We start from the raw sequence: 16,768 nt of genomic DNA, 5'->3' as shown, positions 1-16,768 counted from the left end.
TGGAAATTCAAGAGTTAACTATTGTGCTTAGTACAGTTTTTGTTGTGGCATCGCAATTTTATTAAAGTTCCAGTAACTCCATAATTAAAAGTTTATCAGATTTGCCGTGACTCATGTTGATATTAATTTTTTTTCCTTTCTCATTCTTTTAGAAGCTGGAACCTTTTATTTTGTCGTAGCCATTGTTAGAAAATCAGACAAGTCAACCACTATCAGCAATCTGAAAATGAAAAAGTCCTGCCACGGTGGATACGATAGCGTAGCAGGATGGAAGGTTCCTATCGGTTATCTGATTTACAATAGGAAAATACCGGTGACGGGTTGTAAGATTCCACAAGGTAAAGCTTGGGTCTTAAAGTTGTATTTAAATGCTATTGTATCTCACTTTCTGTGAGTTAGTGTTAGGGTAATTTATGATCAGTATCTGGCTCGTCAATCGCCCCAAACTCATTTGTTTCTACCCCAGCCTCTTATTGGTCACTGCCAATCTCCATCAACCTTCCTCCTTCACCCTATTTCTGTCTTGCTATCTGCTTTTCTTTCATCAATGGTTTTGCCCATTTGTTTGCCTGTAATCCCATTTATATCCATCTTTCATTCTCGATCCTTGCACCCTCTTTCTTTTTGTTTAATTTCTGGCATTTTCATTTTGTCTTTTTTTTTTTCATTTAACTAGTCCTTTTGGATTGCATTCTTTTAATTTTGATAGACATTGTCACTGAGTAATCAGAGTGCATTAGCTGGATAACTGGGCATTGTATTCTAACTGTCAGAATTTGCAGGTCCAATCATTTGTGTAATCTTGGTGATCTCTTGGCCCACAGTGAAAATGACTGGGAATTCATCACAAAGCAGATAAGAAATATTCAATTCAATAGCCTGCAAAGATTACTCACGAGGAGTGATGGCTAGATTTAAATGTACTCATAAAGATTAGTGGTGAGATATGGACTAAAAATATCAGGAGCCTTTACACTGTTTAATAGTATTTAAACTTTTACAATAGTTGTTTGAATAACTAAGCAATTATTAATTGACTTGATAAGTGTGAAGGCAAGACTTTGAGTGATATGTTGATGAACATGAATGCTAGAACATAAGGCTAATATTGTTGAGATGATGCTGAAAGTTGCATTAGTGAGAAGGGTGCACACCTTTCCTCTCTGACATTAAAGCAAAGAAAACCATTGCAAGGTGTTTAAGAACCAACAGAGGAGGCGAGCCAGAAGAAGCGGCTAACTGTTGCAATCATATAATCATTATTGCTGTTAGTTTCGATGCATGAAAGATGTAAGCCTTGCAGTAGATGTCATTACTTTTCAATTAACAATCTACAGTGAAGAGCTCATTAAAGTGGGTGTGAGGCACGGTGACCAAAATACTTTTCGAAAAGGACCACCCATTGATCTCACTACCTGAGATCTCACTTTCCCATCCTTTGTAAGACATAAGAAATGGGTGTGTGGGGTGAGCAGACATGGAGGATCCCAATGAGAGATGCACTTATCATGTGTGTACTAAACTATGGTGGTAGCACAATTCTTGCTGCGAAACGCCATGCTCGAATAGGTGGGGAAAAGAGCAAAGGAAAACAAAGAAAGAACAAGAGGATAGTTTCAAGTATAGACTCAAAGTACTGTTTTAGATCTTAAAAGCAGAAATTGCTTTAAATTAGAATGAAAGTTTAGAGATACAACAGGGAAACAGGCCCCACTGAATCCGCCCCAACCATTGATCACCCTACACTAGATCTATCCTACACACTCGGGACAATTTACAGAAGCCAATTAACCTACAAACTTGAACGACTGGAATGTGGGAGGAAACCAGAGCACTCAGCCGAAACCCAATATTCAAGGTTAATGTCTCAGATTAATGACCTATATCAGAAGTGAAGGAGGTCAGTGATTTAACAGTCTGGAAATTTTATGGAACACTCTTGAAGTCATTTACATAAACAACATTCAGCTTATTTTGCTTCACACTGATGAGTGTGTGATTTTCAAGTTGCGTTTTATTTTCCATCTCAAGGATTCAATTGAATATTTTATAAAGCTGCTTAAGTAAGTGTACTGGACTTCTGATTGTGACTGTCAGGTAATCTGTGGCTGCAATGTGCCTGACTGCTGACTGAGTTAGCAAGCTGGGCCTTGGGTGAACTTTGAATCACCCATTGGTCATCAGTGCGGAGCTAAGGCTGCATGATGCAGATGAGATGCAATTCCTAGTCCCCCTGGGTGAGTGTCAAGAAACCCTTGGAGACATTTCCAAGTTGTGTCCTTTTCTTAAGGTGCACACGGGTCTAATGGCCACTTCTCTCCACATGACCACATCAAGAGTCAAGTCAAGAGAGCCAAGAGTGTTTTATGTCATATGTCCCAGATAGAACACTTAACTTCTTACTTGAACATCATCAACATTTAGACAGGTACATGGAATAAGACAGTTTGGAGGGATATAGATCAATCGCGGGCAAGTGGGACTAGTGTAGCTAGGACGTTGGCTGGTGTGGGCAAGTTGGGTCGAAGGTCCTGTTTCCACACTGTATCACTCTATGACTATTTTCCATGAGAACAGTATATTTAAAATATATAGTACAGTCTTTTTAAATGCATGAGCATCCCAACTAACATAGACCAAATCTCATCACTAGTTTCCTTTCACCTTTTCCTCTGTCCCCCATATTTCACAACCTCCCCTTGTATTTCTCCCCTACCCCAGTGATTCTCTTCGAGTAAGTGGTACTTCACACACTCAAGTATGCCCTATATAGGGAGACCAGACCTTAATAGAAATCTGCTGTAACGCATCACTTTCCATTTATGCCATGCTTCAACCACTTTATATTTATTTTGCATTTGGAAATGTCTAGTTTTTACCAGTTTCTGATTCATTACAGGAGCTTTAAATTGATTTAATGTAAATGAGGAAGTATAGCCGGAAACAAACATGCAGATTGGTCAACCGGTTCACTGTTTTTTGTTTATAGCCATGTGATAAAAGCTTTGGGGTATTTGAAAGACCAGCGGTGTTTTTCAGTAGGTTAAAAAATAAAATCTGTCCGGAGTCAATACAATAGTCTGATTTATAAATCATTAACTTAAAATCAGTGTTTTTTAAGGCGGACTGTCAAGTAATCTGGATTAATCTGATCTCCATGTTATGTTATTTGTTTATTTATTTTCTTTCTTTCTTCCTAGCTGTGAGTAATTTCTTCACACAAAGTTGTGTCCCTGGAGCACAAGGTGTGGATTACCCATCAAGTCTTTGCCAATTGTGTATCGGTGATGAACAGGACAAGTACAAATGTACAGGGGATTCCAGGGAGAGATATTATGGTGACAGTGGAGCATTCAGGTACATAATGTCCACAACTGTCATTTTCCTGTTGTATTTTATAGCCGTACTTAGCACATATAGAATAAAAGCTAACTTATCTTGCCTAAGGAGTGAATGTATGGTGTAGTACTAATGCTTACAGTCCACATTCTCAGATTGATATCTAGTCTAATTAGTTGGTGCTGTCTTACCCAACTCTCCTCTGTAATGAACTGACCTTGTCCTTCAACCTGAGAATATAATGTTCTTCCCTTCCTCCCTTCCACTAAAACCAATAACGAGTATGTGCAATATTCTGCTCTTTTAGCCTCTGTTCCCACTTATCAGCAATGGGAATAAAATGTAACAATAAAGGGGCATTTCATGAGCTTTCGTTACTGGTTGCTGAAGGAGAAAATGAATCATATTGCAAAGGTTTTTGCCCTGCCTGATAATTGGTGCGTTTATAGATGGAATGTCTCAGATTATTCACATTGATTGTTGCTGTGCTTCCCAGGCATGGTGGTGGTTGGAGGGGGCGAGATGCAGGAATATTTACATACTCCAGGGTTATCTGCCTCAATCCTAATACTTTACCATCAAACATGTCTTGACTATTTCAATGTTCTCCTTGTTTCACTTCAGGTGCCTAGCTGAAAATACAGGTGATGTCGCCTTTGTTAAACATTCCACTGTCTCGGATAATACAGATGGTGAGTGATGGGGTAGCACCTTAATGACACTGAGTTGCTTTACTCATGTGAATTGCATGAGCAGTTCTATGCTTGTGTTGCACAAAGAATTGTATCATGTTTTGAAAATGCAAATAGATTAATTGATCACTAGATAGACACAAAATGCTGGAGAAACCCGGCGGGTCAGGCAGCATCTCTGGAGAATATGGACAGGTGACATTTTGGGTCGGGACCCTTCTTCAGACCCACTGAGTTACTCCAGCAATTTGTGTCTATCTTTGGTATAAACCAGCATCTACAATTTCTTTTCATTACCATCTGAAGCTACAGTCAGTTTCTTCTGAAAGTCAAAAGTGAACTTAAAATTCTCCCAAGGCCAAAGGTAAATCACATGCTCTCACTCTTTGGTATAAACCAGCATCTGCAATTTCTTTTCATTACCATCTGAAGCTACAGTCAGTTTCTTCTGAAAGTCAAAAGTGAACTTAAAATTCCCCCAAGGCCAAAGGTAAATCATATGCTCTCACTCCCCATGTCCCTGGGCATGCTGATTAATTGATAGTTCTGCACATGTGTTCTCTCAATTGCTATTAACTTTTTGAAGACATTTCTGATCTGTTCTCTATTGTTCATTGATGGGCTTCACTTGAAGGTGATATAGAATGATCTAATCAATGAAGAATTGCTCCATGATTACAGTCGCTGCCCTTTGTTGAATCTCTTGGTTTGGTTCAAGCTGATTTCTATTGCCCGAGTGTTAATATCTGAAGAAGCATCCATAACTGAGATTCCCTTCACACAGAAATGCCTCTGAACTAGAGCCCAGGGACATGGGGAGTGAGAGCATGTGATTTACCTTTGGCCTTGGGGGAATTTTAAGTTCACTTTGACTTTCAGAAGAAACTGACTGTAGTTTCAGATGGTTTATTTATTCAGCACAATTTAGAGATAGATTGCCAAGTCATTATACCAAGATGAATATTTATAACAGGCTATCAGTGAGGTCTTGTGTTACTGTTGATTATGTGAAAAATGTGAATGCTTTTGGCATTACTGTCTATTTCAAGTATTTTCTCCGTTAAGGTATCTCAATTACTGCTGAATAGGACATTCTATCAGCTGAGTTTTCCTTTATGTAGATTAGTCCCACAATTGATTTCTTCTCTTCCTCACCTTCAGACTCCTTTCTCTGCCTCTTAAGAGTAGCCATGTTTTGGGATTTTCTCATCACAACTCTTGACATAAAGCAATGGGCTGTCTCCTTGATTGGACCCTTTCCCACTTTTCAGCATACTGCTTTGTTTATTTTCAAGTGTGATACTTTCCATCTAACCATTTTACTCAGTGGTTTTTATCCCGCACTAAATATACCTTAAGATAGAAAAGCGGAAGCAGAACAAGGACGTTTTGTTATCTGAGCGTATCCTGCCACTCATAGTCTGAAGGGAGTCTGAAGAAGGGTCTCAATCCGAAATATCATCCATTCCTTCTCTCCAGAGATGCTGCCTGTCCCGCTGAGTTACTCCAACATTTTGTGCCTATCTGCCGTTCCAAAGATTCACTACTCGCAGGGTGAAGACATGTCTTCTCAGTTCAGTGTTTAGACTTGAGAGATACAGCATGGAAACAGGCCCTTCGGCCCAGTGATCACCCCGTACACTAACACTATCCTGCACACTAGGGACAATTTAACCAAAGCCAGTTAACTTACAACGGAGTGTGCGGGTGTGGGAGGAAACCGGAGAACCTGGAGAAAACCCACTCGGTCACAGGGAGAACGTACAAACTCTGTATAGACAACATCCTTAGTCAGGATTAACTTATATGTTCCACATGTTATGTCTTAAAATAAACCCTGTCGTTAGTGAAACATAATTTCCCTCTCATAAATCCATGCAGATTCTGCTCAATCCTATTATAGCTCGTAAGATGTTTTGTTACTACATCTTTAATATAGATTCCAGCAGCTACCCAGCAGATTTTAGGCCAATAGTTAGTAGTTTTCTCTCTAGCTATTATGAGCCATTGAGTCATTCAGTACAGAAGTATGCCCTTTGGCCCAACTCACCCGTGCTAACCAAACGCCCATCAGTCTGACCATATTTGCTGCTGATAATTGTACTGATACATCTTTTCATACCATTTCCTTTTACATACCAATAGAAGCTCTTGTGATCTGTTTTTATTTTTCATTGTCAGTTTACTGACAAACTCTATCCTACCTTTTTCATGGTCTTCTCTTGCTGAGTTCCATAATGCTTCCTTTCTTCAGACTTAGTTCAGAGATAATGCATGGAAGCAGGTGCTTTGGCCCTCCAAGTCCACGCTGGCTATCGATCACCTGTTTACACTAGTTCTATGATATCCTGCTTTGACATCCACTCCCTACATACACACTATTGGCCCTACAAACCTGTACGTCTTTGTGGATGTGGGAGGAAACCCACGCAGTCACAGAGAGAACATGCAAACTCCACATAATACAGCAGCTGCAGTCAAGATCAAACCTGGCACTGTGTGCGAAGGCAGCACTGTGCCCTCCCCCACCCAGATCTACAGTTATTTCTGACTACTCTCTGTGGAAGATAGATAGATAGATTTACTTTTTAAAATGTGTGTCTGTGTGTGTACGCGAGTGAGAGAGAAAGCAGCTACTGCATTACTCTGACTAAGGTTAAGTTCATGACTTGGGGTGCAAAGTGCAATTTGATACTGAACCTTGATGTGCCCAATGGATTTAAGCAGTAAAGGTACGATTAAAGGTTGTCTTGTGTTATGCTCCAGAATAAGTATAATAGTTGATATTTAGATTATATTTTAGAGATACAGTGCGGAAAAAGGCCCTTCAGCCCTCCCAGCCTGCGTTGAGCAACGATCCCTGCACACTAGCACCATTCTACACACTAGCCCAACTAACCCACTAACCTGTACGTCTTTGGAATGTGGGAGGAAACCGGAGCTCGGGGAAAACCCATGCAGACATGGGGAGAACGAACAAACTCTGTACAGACAGCACACGTAATCAGGATTGAACCTGGGTCTCGAGCGCTGTAAGGCAGCAACTATACAGCTGCCCCGTTTATATGTTTATTGTTGAAATACTTTGCTCTACACTCATATAAGATAAGCATTTGGGAGCTCTCTCTCTTATCTGCAATGTTGGTCTGTGAAGTGTGATGTTTGTCACTAGTATCTGAAGGATTGTTTCGATTGCAAGTGCTTGAAAGAATGGCATTCTGCCAGCTTGCTCAGGGTTGGCCTTAGCACAGTTTGAAGCTCCTATATAGGATGGCGATGATATAAGGCCACCAGTAGCATATGCAAAGTCTTGGAACAGTGCCTGACTGAGAGGCATGGCACACTGTGGTACTGAGAAATGACTGTTTGTAATTGTGAATCCATGACAGCTGTGTGTTTGTTCAAAAGTTACTTGTTCTATTCCCGTCTTTGTTTTATTTCCATTTACGTACTGGTGTCTTACAACAGATTTCTAATTGATGCAATCTCTTGGCTGAAGTGGCACAACTCTTGAACTCAAGTCGCAGACATTCGTTCACTATAGACTAGGTTACTTGTATTATTTATTGGTTGGACTAAAGTTAGACACTTGGTGTGAAGGAGTGCAAGACGTTGAATTGCATATAAACCACACCGATCGCTGCACTGCACTCAGCTCTAGATTTCGGACTACTAGGTGGATTGACCTGCATGAACTGGGCTTTAATGGTAATGAACAGATGAGAAATTGTTTTTGTTTTCCACAGAGAAGATTCCACCATACTACAATTCCCACAGAGGAGGATGCTCTTAGAGTGTACAAGATATTCTCACTCCCTGAATGATAGTCAAATGCAGCAGAATCTGTAGATATCTCCACCTTTTTCTCAAGGAAGACAATGCAATACTGATTTCCTACAATGAAGCATGTACATCAGCCCTATCCCACATGATGTCAGTGCTTGGATTCCTTTGTTTTCTCCAAACCATCAACAATTGAAACCTCCTTGTAATTAATCACCTCCAACATATTGCTAGTAGTGCTAAAAAACTGTGGTTCGTTGTACTGCCGACTTGTTAATTGGATCAGAATCTCATTGTTCTCTGTTGTTCACTGCGCTAAATCTTAGGTACTTGGGGAATTAAATTAAGTGGAACCACATCATTATCATTTGCTCAAAGTCTACCATTAAATTGTTTTTCAGGAACTAATGTCTCTCCATGGGCAAAGGACCTGAAATCTACTGACTATCAACTTCTGTGTCGAGATGGAAGCCGTGCTGAAGTTTCGGACTGGAAGGCATGCCATCTCGCCAGGGTGCCCACACGTGCAGTTGTAGTGAGAATGGATACTGATGGCACAGCCATCTTCAATGTACTGGATGCAGGTCAGGTACGGAGATGTTTTGCCAGCTAAGTCAATTTGTCAGTTTTCATCTTTAAAAAAATGTATGTTTAAATGCAGCTTGCTTTGGATGAAAAATAGGATGGATGAAAAATAGTATAAAATATTTATATACGCATTTAGAGTTTAAAGATGCAGCATGAAAACAGGCCCTTCTCCCTATCGAGCACATCAGCCATCAATCGTTTTAGTCTTTAGTGCGGAAACAGGCTCCTCGGCCCACCTAGTCCGTGCCCACCAGCGATCACCCGTACACTAACAATATCCTACACGCTAGAGTCAAATTACGATTCTACCAAAGCTAATTAACCCACAGCCAAAGCACCCAGAGAAAACCTACGCAGTCATAGGGAGAACGTACAAACTCAGTACAGACAGCACCCACAGTCAGGATCAAACCCAGGTCTCGGGCACTATAAGGCAACAAATCTACCACTGCGCCACTATGCCGCCCTAAATCACCCATTCAAACAATCACTCATTCTATGTTATCTGACTATCCATAGTTGGGTAATATGAAGATAAAGACTTATGAAACTCTTATTAATCCACTGCAGCTTTTCTGGAGAATCATTAACTATTGGTGATTATTAGAATGGTTTGCCATTTTAATAGAAATGGCATTCGTGAAAAAAGTTCTTCTGCTTGACTAGATGGCAGAGGAATTGCTTTAAGAGAACTATTGGCAATTAGCAGTGCCATACAATTATGGATATAGCAGATCAGAATTTCTTCCCTGCTGTTATCAGACTCTTAAACTGACCTCTTGTAAGCTAGGGATGAAACCCTGATCTTCCAATCTACCTCATTTCAGCTCCTGCACGTTTTTAAAAACTCTTTCTTTACTCTATTGTAACACGTGTTCTGCACACTGTTTCCTTTCACTTTGTACTACCTGTGGTACTTGAGTGGATTTTGACTGTGATCACATGTGGTGTTTTTATTTGGATAGTAGGCAAGACAAAGGTTTCACTGTACCTTGGGCACGGTGACAATAATAAAACGGGACCAATATATCAGCACAATTAATAGTTTGGTTGAAGTCTCAATGTCATGCAATTACGGTGCTTCATTTCTGTACTTTTAAATCAGGCTCTGCCAAACCACAATATTGAACCAGCTGCATCTGGTAAGAACTGTTCTCATTGCATTCTATTACCCATGCTTAATGCCATGTGTCCACACAAGTATATTATTAACCTATGTGGAACAGCACTGTTCATGTTGAAGCCTGACCTACTCTGATGCATCCATGCTCTTGGCCATTCTGTGGAACGGCTCAGAGTTATTCTATCTCAAAGCTCTTTGGGTCCATGGTTTCACTTTAACCTTTGACTCGTTTGGTATCTCAAGAAAAAAAAACACATTTTCCTATCTTTGTCAGCCTCACTCTTACACACTCTTACAAACATTTCTATTAAAATGGCAAACCATTCTAATACCTCCTTCTAAACCTACATCGCTCTTTCTTACTGAGTACCAGTGCAAACAATTTTCATCAAATCTGCTCTTAAAGATTTGGCAAAAGGATCTCCACCTCGCGGATACAGAGCTTCAGATCTCAGGCTCCTGCTCTTTCCTCACTCTACATCTGCCTATTGTCTCCTAGAGTGCTATCAATTCCTCAGGAGATGTTCTTTCCACAATATCCAGCTTGATAGTCTTCAAACACTGCAATGTAAGGGGTGGCACAGTGGCACAGCTGGTGGAACTGCAGCCACACAGCACCAGAACCCGGTGTTTGACACTGAGGAAGTGAAATATAGAGCTAGTGTGAAATGGGTGATTGATGGTTGGCATGGACTCAGTGGGCCGAAGGGTTTATTTCCCTGCTGTTCTCGAAAATAAACTAAACTATACATACTGCTTCTCATTCCTCCCAAAGGTGCACAAACTATACTGTTGAACCCATGGTTTCAGCCTGCCTTTTTCTTGTAGAACTTATTTCTTTCTGCCTTTACTCTGTACTACTTCCTCTTTTCAGTCCCTTCCACTGCCACTGCCAGTTATCATTCACTTTGTGCAACTATGCAGCTACACCATGTGGCAGCATAGTGGCGCGGCGGTAGGGTTGCTGCCTTAAAGCCCTGTCCCACGGTACGAGTTCATTCCAAAAGCTCTCTCTCGAGTTTGCCCTGATTCGAACTCGGAGATTTACGGTAATGGCCACTCGTCGGTACTTGGGGCTCTCGTGGACATTTTTTCAACATGTTGAAAAATGTCCACGAGTCTTCCTGTGCTTGCCTGCCGTTAGCGAGTCTTCCCAAGTACCTGCCGTTAGCGTTACGAGTCGCTAAGAGACGTCCCCGACCTACCCGCTACGTTCATTCTCCGTGCTTACCACGAGTTTGATTTTTTTAAACTCGGGAGAGCTCTTGGAATGAACTCGTACCGTGGGACAGGGCTATGACAGAAACCTGCCAGAGACCCTATCTTGACTACGGGTGCTGTCTGTGCGGAGTTTATACGTTCTCCCTGTGACTGTGAGGGTTTTCTCCAGGTGCTTCGGTTTCCTCCCACAAACCAAAGACATGCAGGTTTGTAGGTTAATTGACTTCTGTAAAATGCCCCTAATTTGCCGGACATGGAACTAGTGTCTGGGTGATTAATGGTCAGCGTGGTCTTGGTGGGCAAAGAGCCTGTTTCCAGGCTGTATCTCCAAATTAAATAAAACATCTCACATGAGGATCATTTGCGGGTGCCTATTTTATTTCAGACTCTTAACCTTTGTAGTTTTTTGATTTTTCTTAATGAACCAACTGACCTATCTCTCATTGATACAAATTGATTCCGAACAAATTTGATGGGTCTCTCTCTTCCAAGAAGTGGTAGTGCAGTACACAATTAGACAATAGACAATAGGTGCAGTAGGCCATTCGGCCCTTCGAGCCAGCACCGCCATTCAATATGATCATGGCTGATCATCCCCAATCAGTACCCCATTCCTGCCTTCTCCCCATATCCCCTATTTTTAAGAGCCCTATCTAGCTCTCTCTTGAAAGCATCCAGAGAACCTTCCTCCACCGCCCTCTGAGGCAGAGAATTCCACAGACTCGCCACTCTCTGTGAGAAAAAGTATTTCCTCGTCTCCGTTCTAAATGGCTTACTCCTTATTCTTACATAGAAACATAGAAACATAGAAATTAGGTGCAGGAGTAGGCCATTCGGCCCTTCGAGCCTGCACCGCCATTCAATATGATCATGGCTGATCATCCAACTCAGTATCCCGTACCTGCCTTCTCTCCATACCCTCTGATCCCCTTAGCCACAAGGGCCACATCTAACTCCCTCTTAAATATAGCCAATGAACTGGCCTCAACTACCCTCTGTGGCAAAGAGTTCCAGAGATTCACCACTCTCTGTGTGAAAAAAGTTTTTCTCATCTCGGTTTTAAAGGATTTCCCCCTTATCCTTAAGCTGTGACCCCTTGTCCTGGACTTCCCCAACATCGGGAACAATCTTCCTGCATCTAGCCTGTCCAACCCCTTAAGAATTTTATAAGTTTCTATAAGATCCCCTCTCAATCTCCAAAATTCTAGAGAGTATAAACAAAGTCTATCCAGTCTTTCTTCATAAGACAGTCCTGACATCCCAGGAATCAGTCTGGTGAACCTTCTCTGCACTCCCTCTATGGCAATAATGTCCTTCCTCAGATTTGGAGACCAAAACTGTACGCAATACTCCAGGTGTGGTCTCACCAAGACCCTGTACAACAGCAGTAGAACCTCCCTGCTCCTATACTCAAATCCTTTTGCTATGTAAGCTAACATACCATTTGCTTTCTTCACTGCCTGCTGCACCTGCATGCCTACTTTCAATGACTGGTGTACCATGACACCCAGGTCTCGCTGCACCTCCCCTTTTCCTAATCGGCCACCATTTAGATAATAGTCTGCTTTCCTGTTTTTGCCACCAAAATGGATAACCTCGCATTTATCCACATTATACTGCATCTGCCAAACATTTGCCCACTCACCCAGCCTATCCAAGTCACCTTGCAGTCTCCTAGCATCCTCCTCACAGCTAACACTGCCCCCCAGCTTAGTGTCATCCGCAAACTTGGAGATATTGCCTTCAATTCCCTCATCCAGATCATTAATATATATTGTAAATAGCTGGGGTCCCAGTACTGAGCCTTGCGGTACCCCACTAGTCACTGCCCGCCATTGTGAAAAGGACCCGTTTACTCCTACTCTTTGCTTCCTGTTTGCCAGCCAGTTCTCTATCCACATCAATACTGAACCCCCAATGCCGTGTGCTTTAAGTTTGTATACTAATCTCTTATGTGGGACCTTGTCGAAAGCCTTCTGGAAGTCCAGATACACCACATCCACTGGTTCTCCCCTATCCACGCTACTAGTTACATCCTCGAAAAATTCTATAAGATTCGTCAGACATGATTTACCTTTCGTAAATCCATGCTGACTTTGTCCAATGATTTCACCACTTTCCAAATGTGCTGCTATCCCATCTTTAATAACTGACTCTAGCAGTTTCCCCACTACCGATGTTAGACTAACTGGTCAGTAATTCCCCGTTTTCTCTCTCCCTCCCTTCTTAAAAAGTGGGGTTACGTTTGCTACCCGCCAATCCTCAGGAACTACTCCAGAATTCTTAAACTGTGGCCCCTGGTTCTGGACTCCCCCACCATCGGGAACATGTTTCCTGCCTCTAACGTGTCCAAACCCTTAACAATCTTATATGTTTCAATGAGAACCCCTCTCATCCTTCTAAACTCCAGAGTGTACAAGCCTAGCTGCTCCATTCTCTCTGCATATGACGGTCCCGCCATCCCGGGAATTAACCTTGTAAACCTACGCTGCACTCCCTCAATAGCAAGAAAGTCCTTCCTCAAATTAGGGGACCAAAACTGCACACAATACTCCAGGTGTGGTCTCACTTGGGCTCTGTATTACTGCAGAAGGACCTCTTTGCTCCTATATTCGATTCCTCTTGTTATAAAGGCCAACATGCCATTCGCTTTCTTCACTGCCTGCTGTACCTGCATGCTTACTTTCATAGAATGATGAACAAATATCTAAATAAAGATACTGTAATTGTTTCAAATTCTCCAATTAAAAAGATCTTTTGTTTACAGAAACAATTTGGCATCAATTCCGCTGGATTTAAGATGTTTGATTCCACTTCATATAATAGCAAAGACTTGCTGTTCAAGGATGCCACCAAAGAATTATCTCTTGTCAGAAACCAAACTTATCAGGCCTGGCTGGGAACAGAGTATCTACAATCTTTGCAAGGACTTGATTGCTACAGTAAGTGATAGCTTTCAACTCAAGAAAATCATTAACACACTTGAAATGGTTTCACATAGTGATAGCTGAACTGTGAAATCCATTATGGCACGTGGGAACATTATTGCTCAAATTATTCTGGTATGGTCAAAACTAACCAAGAGCTTGCAGATACGATTTTAAATCATGTATTGGTTGGCATCTGTGTTGGCTTTGTTGTATGGTAGTTATAATGCTTTTTTTCATTTGTTTTAATAAGCATTATATAAGCTGTATGTTATTAGTCACAGAAATGTGCTGCATCCTTGGATGATGCAAAGGTATCGTGGAAAACATTCTCTCATTTCACTCCTGCCCCCGGGAAGAAGATATAGGAGCTTGAAAACTGTAATGTCCAGGTTCAGGAGCAGCTTCTTCCCAACAACCATCAGGCTATTCAACACTTTAACCTCCAACTAGGCTCCAAACTACTAGACTTGGGGGCATTGTTTTTGTCTTTGCGCTATTATAGTTTGTTGTTTTTTATATACTAAACTTTTTTGGTGTTTATTACAGTATTTACAAAGCCATCCTTTTTCTCCAGATATGCTTCCTGACCTGCTGTTACTCCAGCACTTTGTATTTATCTTTGATATAAACCAGCATCTACAGTTCTTTTCTACACATGTTTACATTCAGCTGTGCTGCTGAAAGTAAGAATTTCATTGTTCCATTTAAAGGGACATATGACAATTAAACACTCTTGACGATCCACAATGTTGGAGTGTCTTCTTTTGTTTTGAAGAATTGCAAATTTTCAGCAGGTTATCAACCAGTTTAAAACTGCATTTTCTGTTTTTACAATGGCAGCCTCAAATTCTAACTTTAGTTTAGAGATACAGCGCGGAAACAGGCCCTTCTGCCCACCGGGTCCATGCTGGCCAGCGATCCCCGCACATTAACACTATCCGACACCCACTAGGGACAACTTTTACATTTACTGAGCCAATTAATCTGCAAACCTATACATCTTTGGAATGTGGGAGGAAACCGAAGATGTCGGAGAAAACTCATGCAGGTCACGGGGAGAACGTACAAACTCCGTACAGACAGCGCCCGTAGTCAGGATCGAACACAGGTCTCCAGCGCTGCATTTGCTGTCAGGCAGCAACTCTACCGCTGTGCCACTGTGACTGCTAAGTCGCGCATTAATTGCGATGATGCGCCATGTACAGTATATAATAGACACAGACACACATTTTTAGTGAGCAGTAATACAGACACACATTTTTAGTGAGCACCATTTCCCGGAACCTCGGAATACAGGGCATAAATACTTCTATAGCATTCCCCAGATCGTTTAGTTTCATCCATTCAAAGTAGTTTAAGACTTTTATGCTTTTCCCATTTAAGTTCAGACATGGATCTGAAATGTCTTGTTTGGCTAAACTATATTATAGAATCATTAGTTGGCTACTTCTAAAACTATACTCGGAAATTTAAAACTAAAACTGAAGGTTCTAGTAATTTGACATGAAAATAGAAAAGTTTAGTCTATTATTGTCACATCTCACATAGACAATAGGTGCAGGAGTAGGCCATTCGGCCCTTCGAACCAACACTGCCATTCAATGGGATCATGGCTGATCATCCGCAATCAGTACCCCATTCCTGCCTTCTCCCCAAACCCCTTGATTCTGCTAACCCTAAGAGCTCTATCTAACCCTCTTTTGAATGCATCCAGTGGATCTGCCTCCACTGCCTTCTGAGGCAGAGAATTCCACAAATTCACAACTCTCTGTGTGAAAAAGTTTTTCCTCATCCCAGTTCTAAATGGCCTACCCCTTATTCTTAAACTGTGGCCCCTGGTTCTGGACTCCCCCAACATCGGGAACATGTTTCCTGCATCTAGCGTGTCCAATCCCTTAATAATTTCATATGTTTCTATCAGATCTCCTCTCATCCTTCTAAATTCCAGTGAATACAAGCCCAGACGCTCGTCGAGGTACCGTACCGACGATACAGTGTACATGAATACCATCAAGCCGTCCCCCAATAACACATAAAGGGTAAAGGGTACAACATTCCATGCAAGATATAACATTGAAGTCAGATTAAAGATAGTTCATAGGTCTCCAATGAGTTTAATGGAAGGTCAGGACCGTTCTCTAGCTGACAAGGTAAATGGGAACACTCGGCAATTCAGGCAGTTACTGTGGAAAGAGAAACCAAGACAATGTTCTAGAGCAAAGATCTTTTATCAGAACTGAGGAAATGAGAAAATACATACATTGCTTTTAAGTTTCAGTGAGGGATTGATAGGAGACATCTTTGATTTGGTGAGGCCAGAGATTTATGTGTTCTTAAATGCAAATTATGACAGTGAGATTGTCCTGTATGTATAGGTAATAAGGGTGTGTTGCTTTCTTAACTCAGGCCTGCCAGAGACTCTGCGCTGGTGCACGCAGTCCAGAGGGGAAATACTGAAATGTGGAGCTATGGCTGAAGCGTTCAACAATAAAAACCTGACACCACCGATTCAATGTGTGTCTGGTGACAATCCCAGTGACTGCATGAAAAAAATTAAGGTAGGATCCATACTGGCACGATGCCTACAATAGTAATTGCTCAAGTTGGATGGGTGCATATGTACACATTCTTGAAAAACATTAAAACAAAGATAACCTGAATCAGTATCTCGAGGCTTGCATGTTTGTTTTTATTGGATTCCTCACTACAGACCATTGCAGAGAAATGAATGGTTCGTCATACATCATTATCTTGAGTGAAAACATTTCACAAGTTTATTTGGGTTGCTCAAAAGGGCGTGAAGAAAAAATAACAAAGCCTTCCCTGAAACAATGCAACTCATTAATTTTGTGTGACCAATTTGTTTTAAACCAAATCAAGGAACATACAATGCCATTAAACAGAATGGGTTGTGCAATTCACTGAGACATAAATGTCTAGAAACCTACCTTTTAATAGTTTTGCGTTTACATTGCAAATGTGAATATCATTATTGCTTTTAGGGCTTCTTTGTGTTGGAATGGAACTGTGGAAAGAAAAACAGAGTTAATGGACCAGCCAAATACCTTTCATCAAAACTGGAATGTCGCAAG

At 41.3% G+C, this 16,768-nt stretch overlaps 1 protein-coding gene across 2 annotated transcripts in view; it reads left to right on the top strand.

The window, feature by feature from the left end:
• Positions 1–16,768, top strand: part of meltf (melanotransferrin) — a 66,719-nt gene that overhangs the window by 18,540 nt on the left and 31,411 nt on the right. For both annotated transcript variants that reach the window (XM_033032048.1, XM_033032049.1), the window contains exons 4-9: positions 153–338; positions 3,201–3,357; positions 3,964–4,031; positions 8,216–8,403; positions 13,514–13,688; positions 16,083–16,234. In XM_033032048.1, coding sequence (XP_032887939.1) covers positions 153–338; positions 3,201–3,357; positions 3,964–4,031; positions 8,216–8,403; positions 13,514–13,688; positions 16,083–16,234 — 926 coding nt within the window. The remainder of the gene's footprint in view (positions 1–152; positions 339–3,200; positions 3,358–3,963; positions 4,032–8,215; positions 8,404–13,513; positions 13,689–16,082; positions 16,235–16,768) is intronic.

This window comes from Amblyraja radiata, chromosome 13 (assembly GCF_010909765.2).
Source record: "Amblyraja radiata isolate CabotCenter1 chromosome 13, sAmbRad1.1.pri, whole genome shotgun sequence".
Classification (NCBI taxonomy): Eukaryota; Metazoa; Chordata; class Chondrichthyes; order Rajiformes; family Rajidae; genus Amblyraja; species Amblyraja radiata.
Note: the sequence above shows the minus strand (reverse complement) of the source record. Positions and strands in the feature narration are given on the sequence as shown.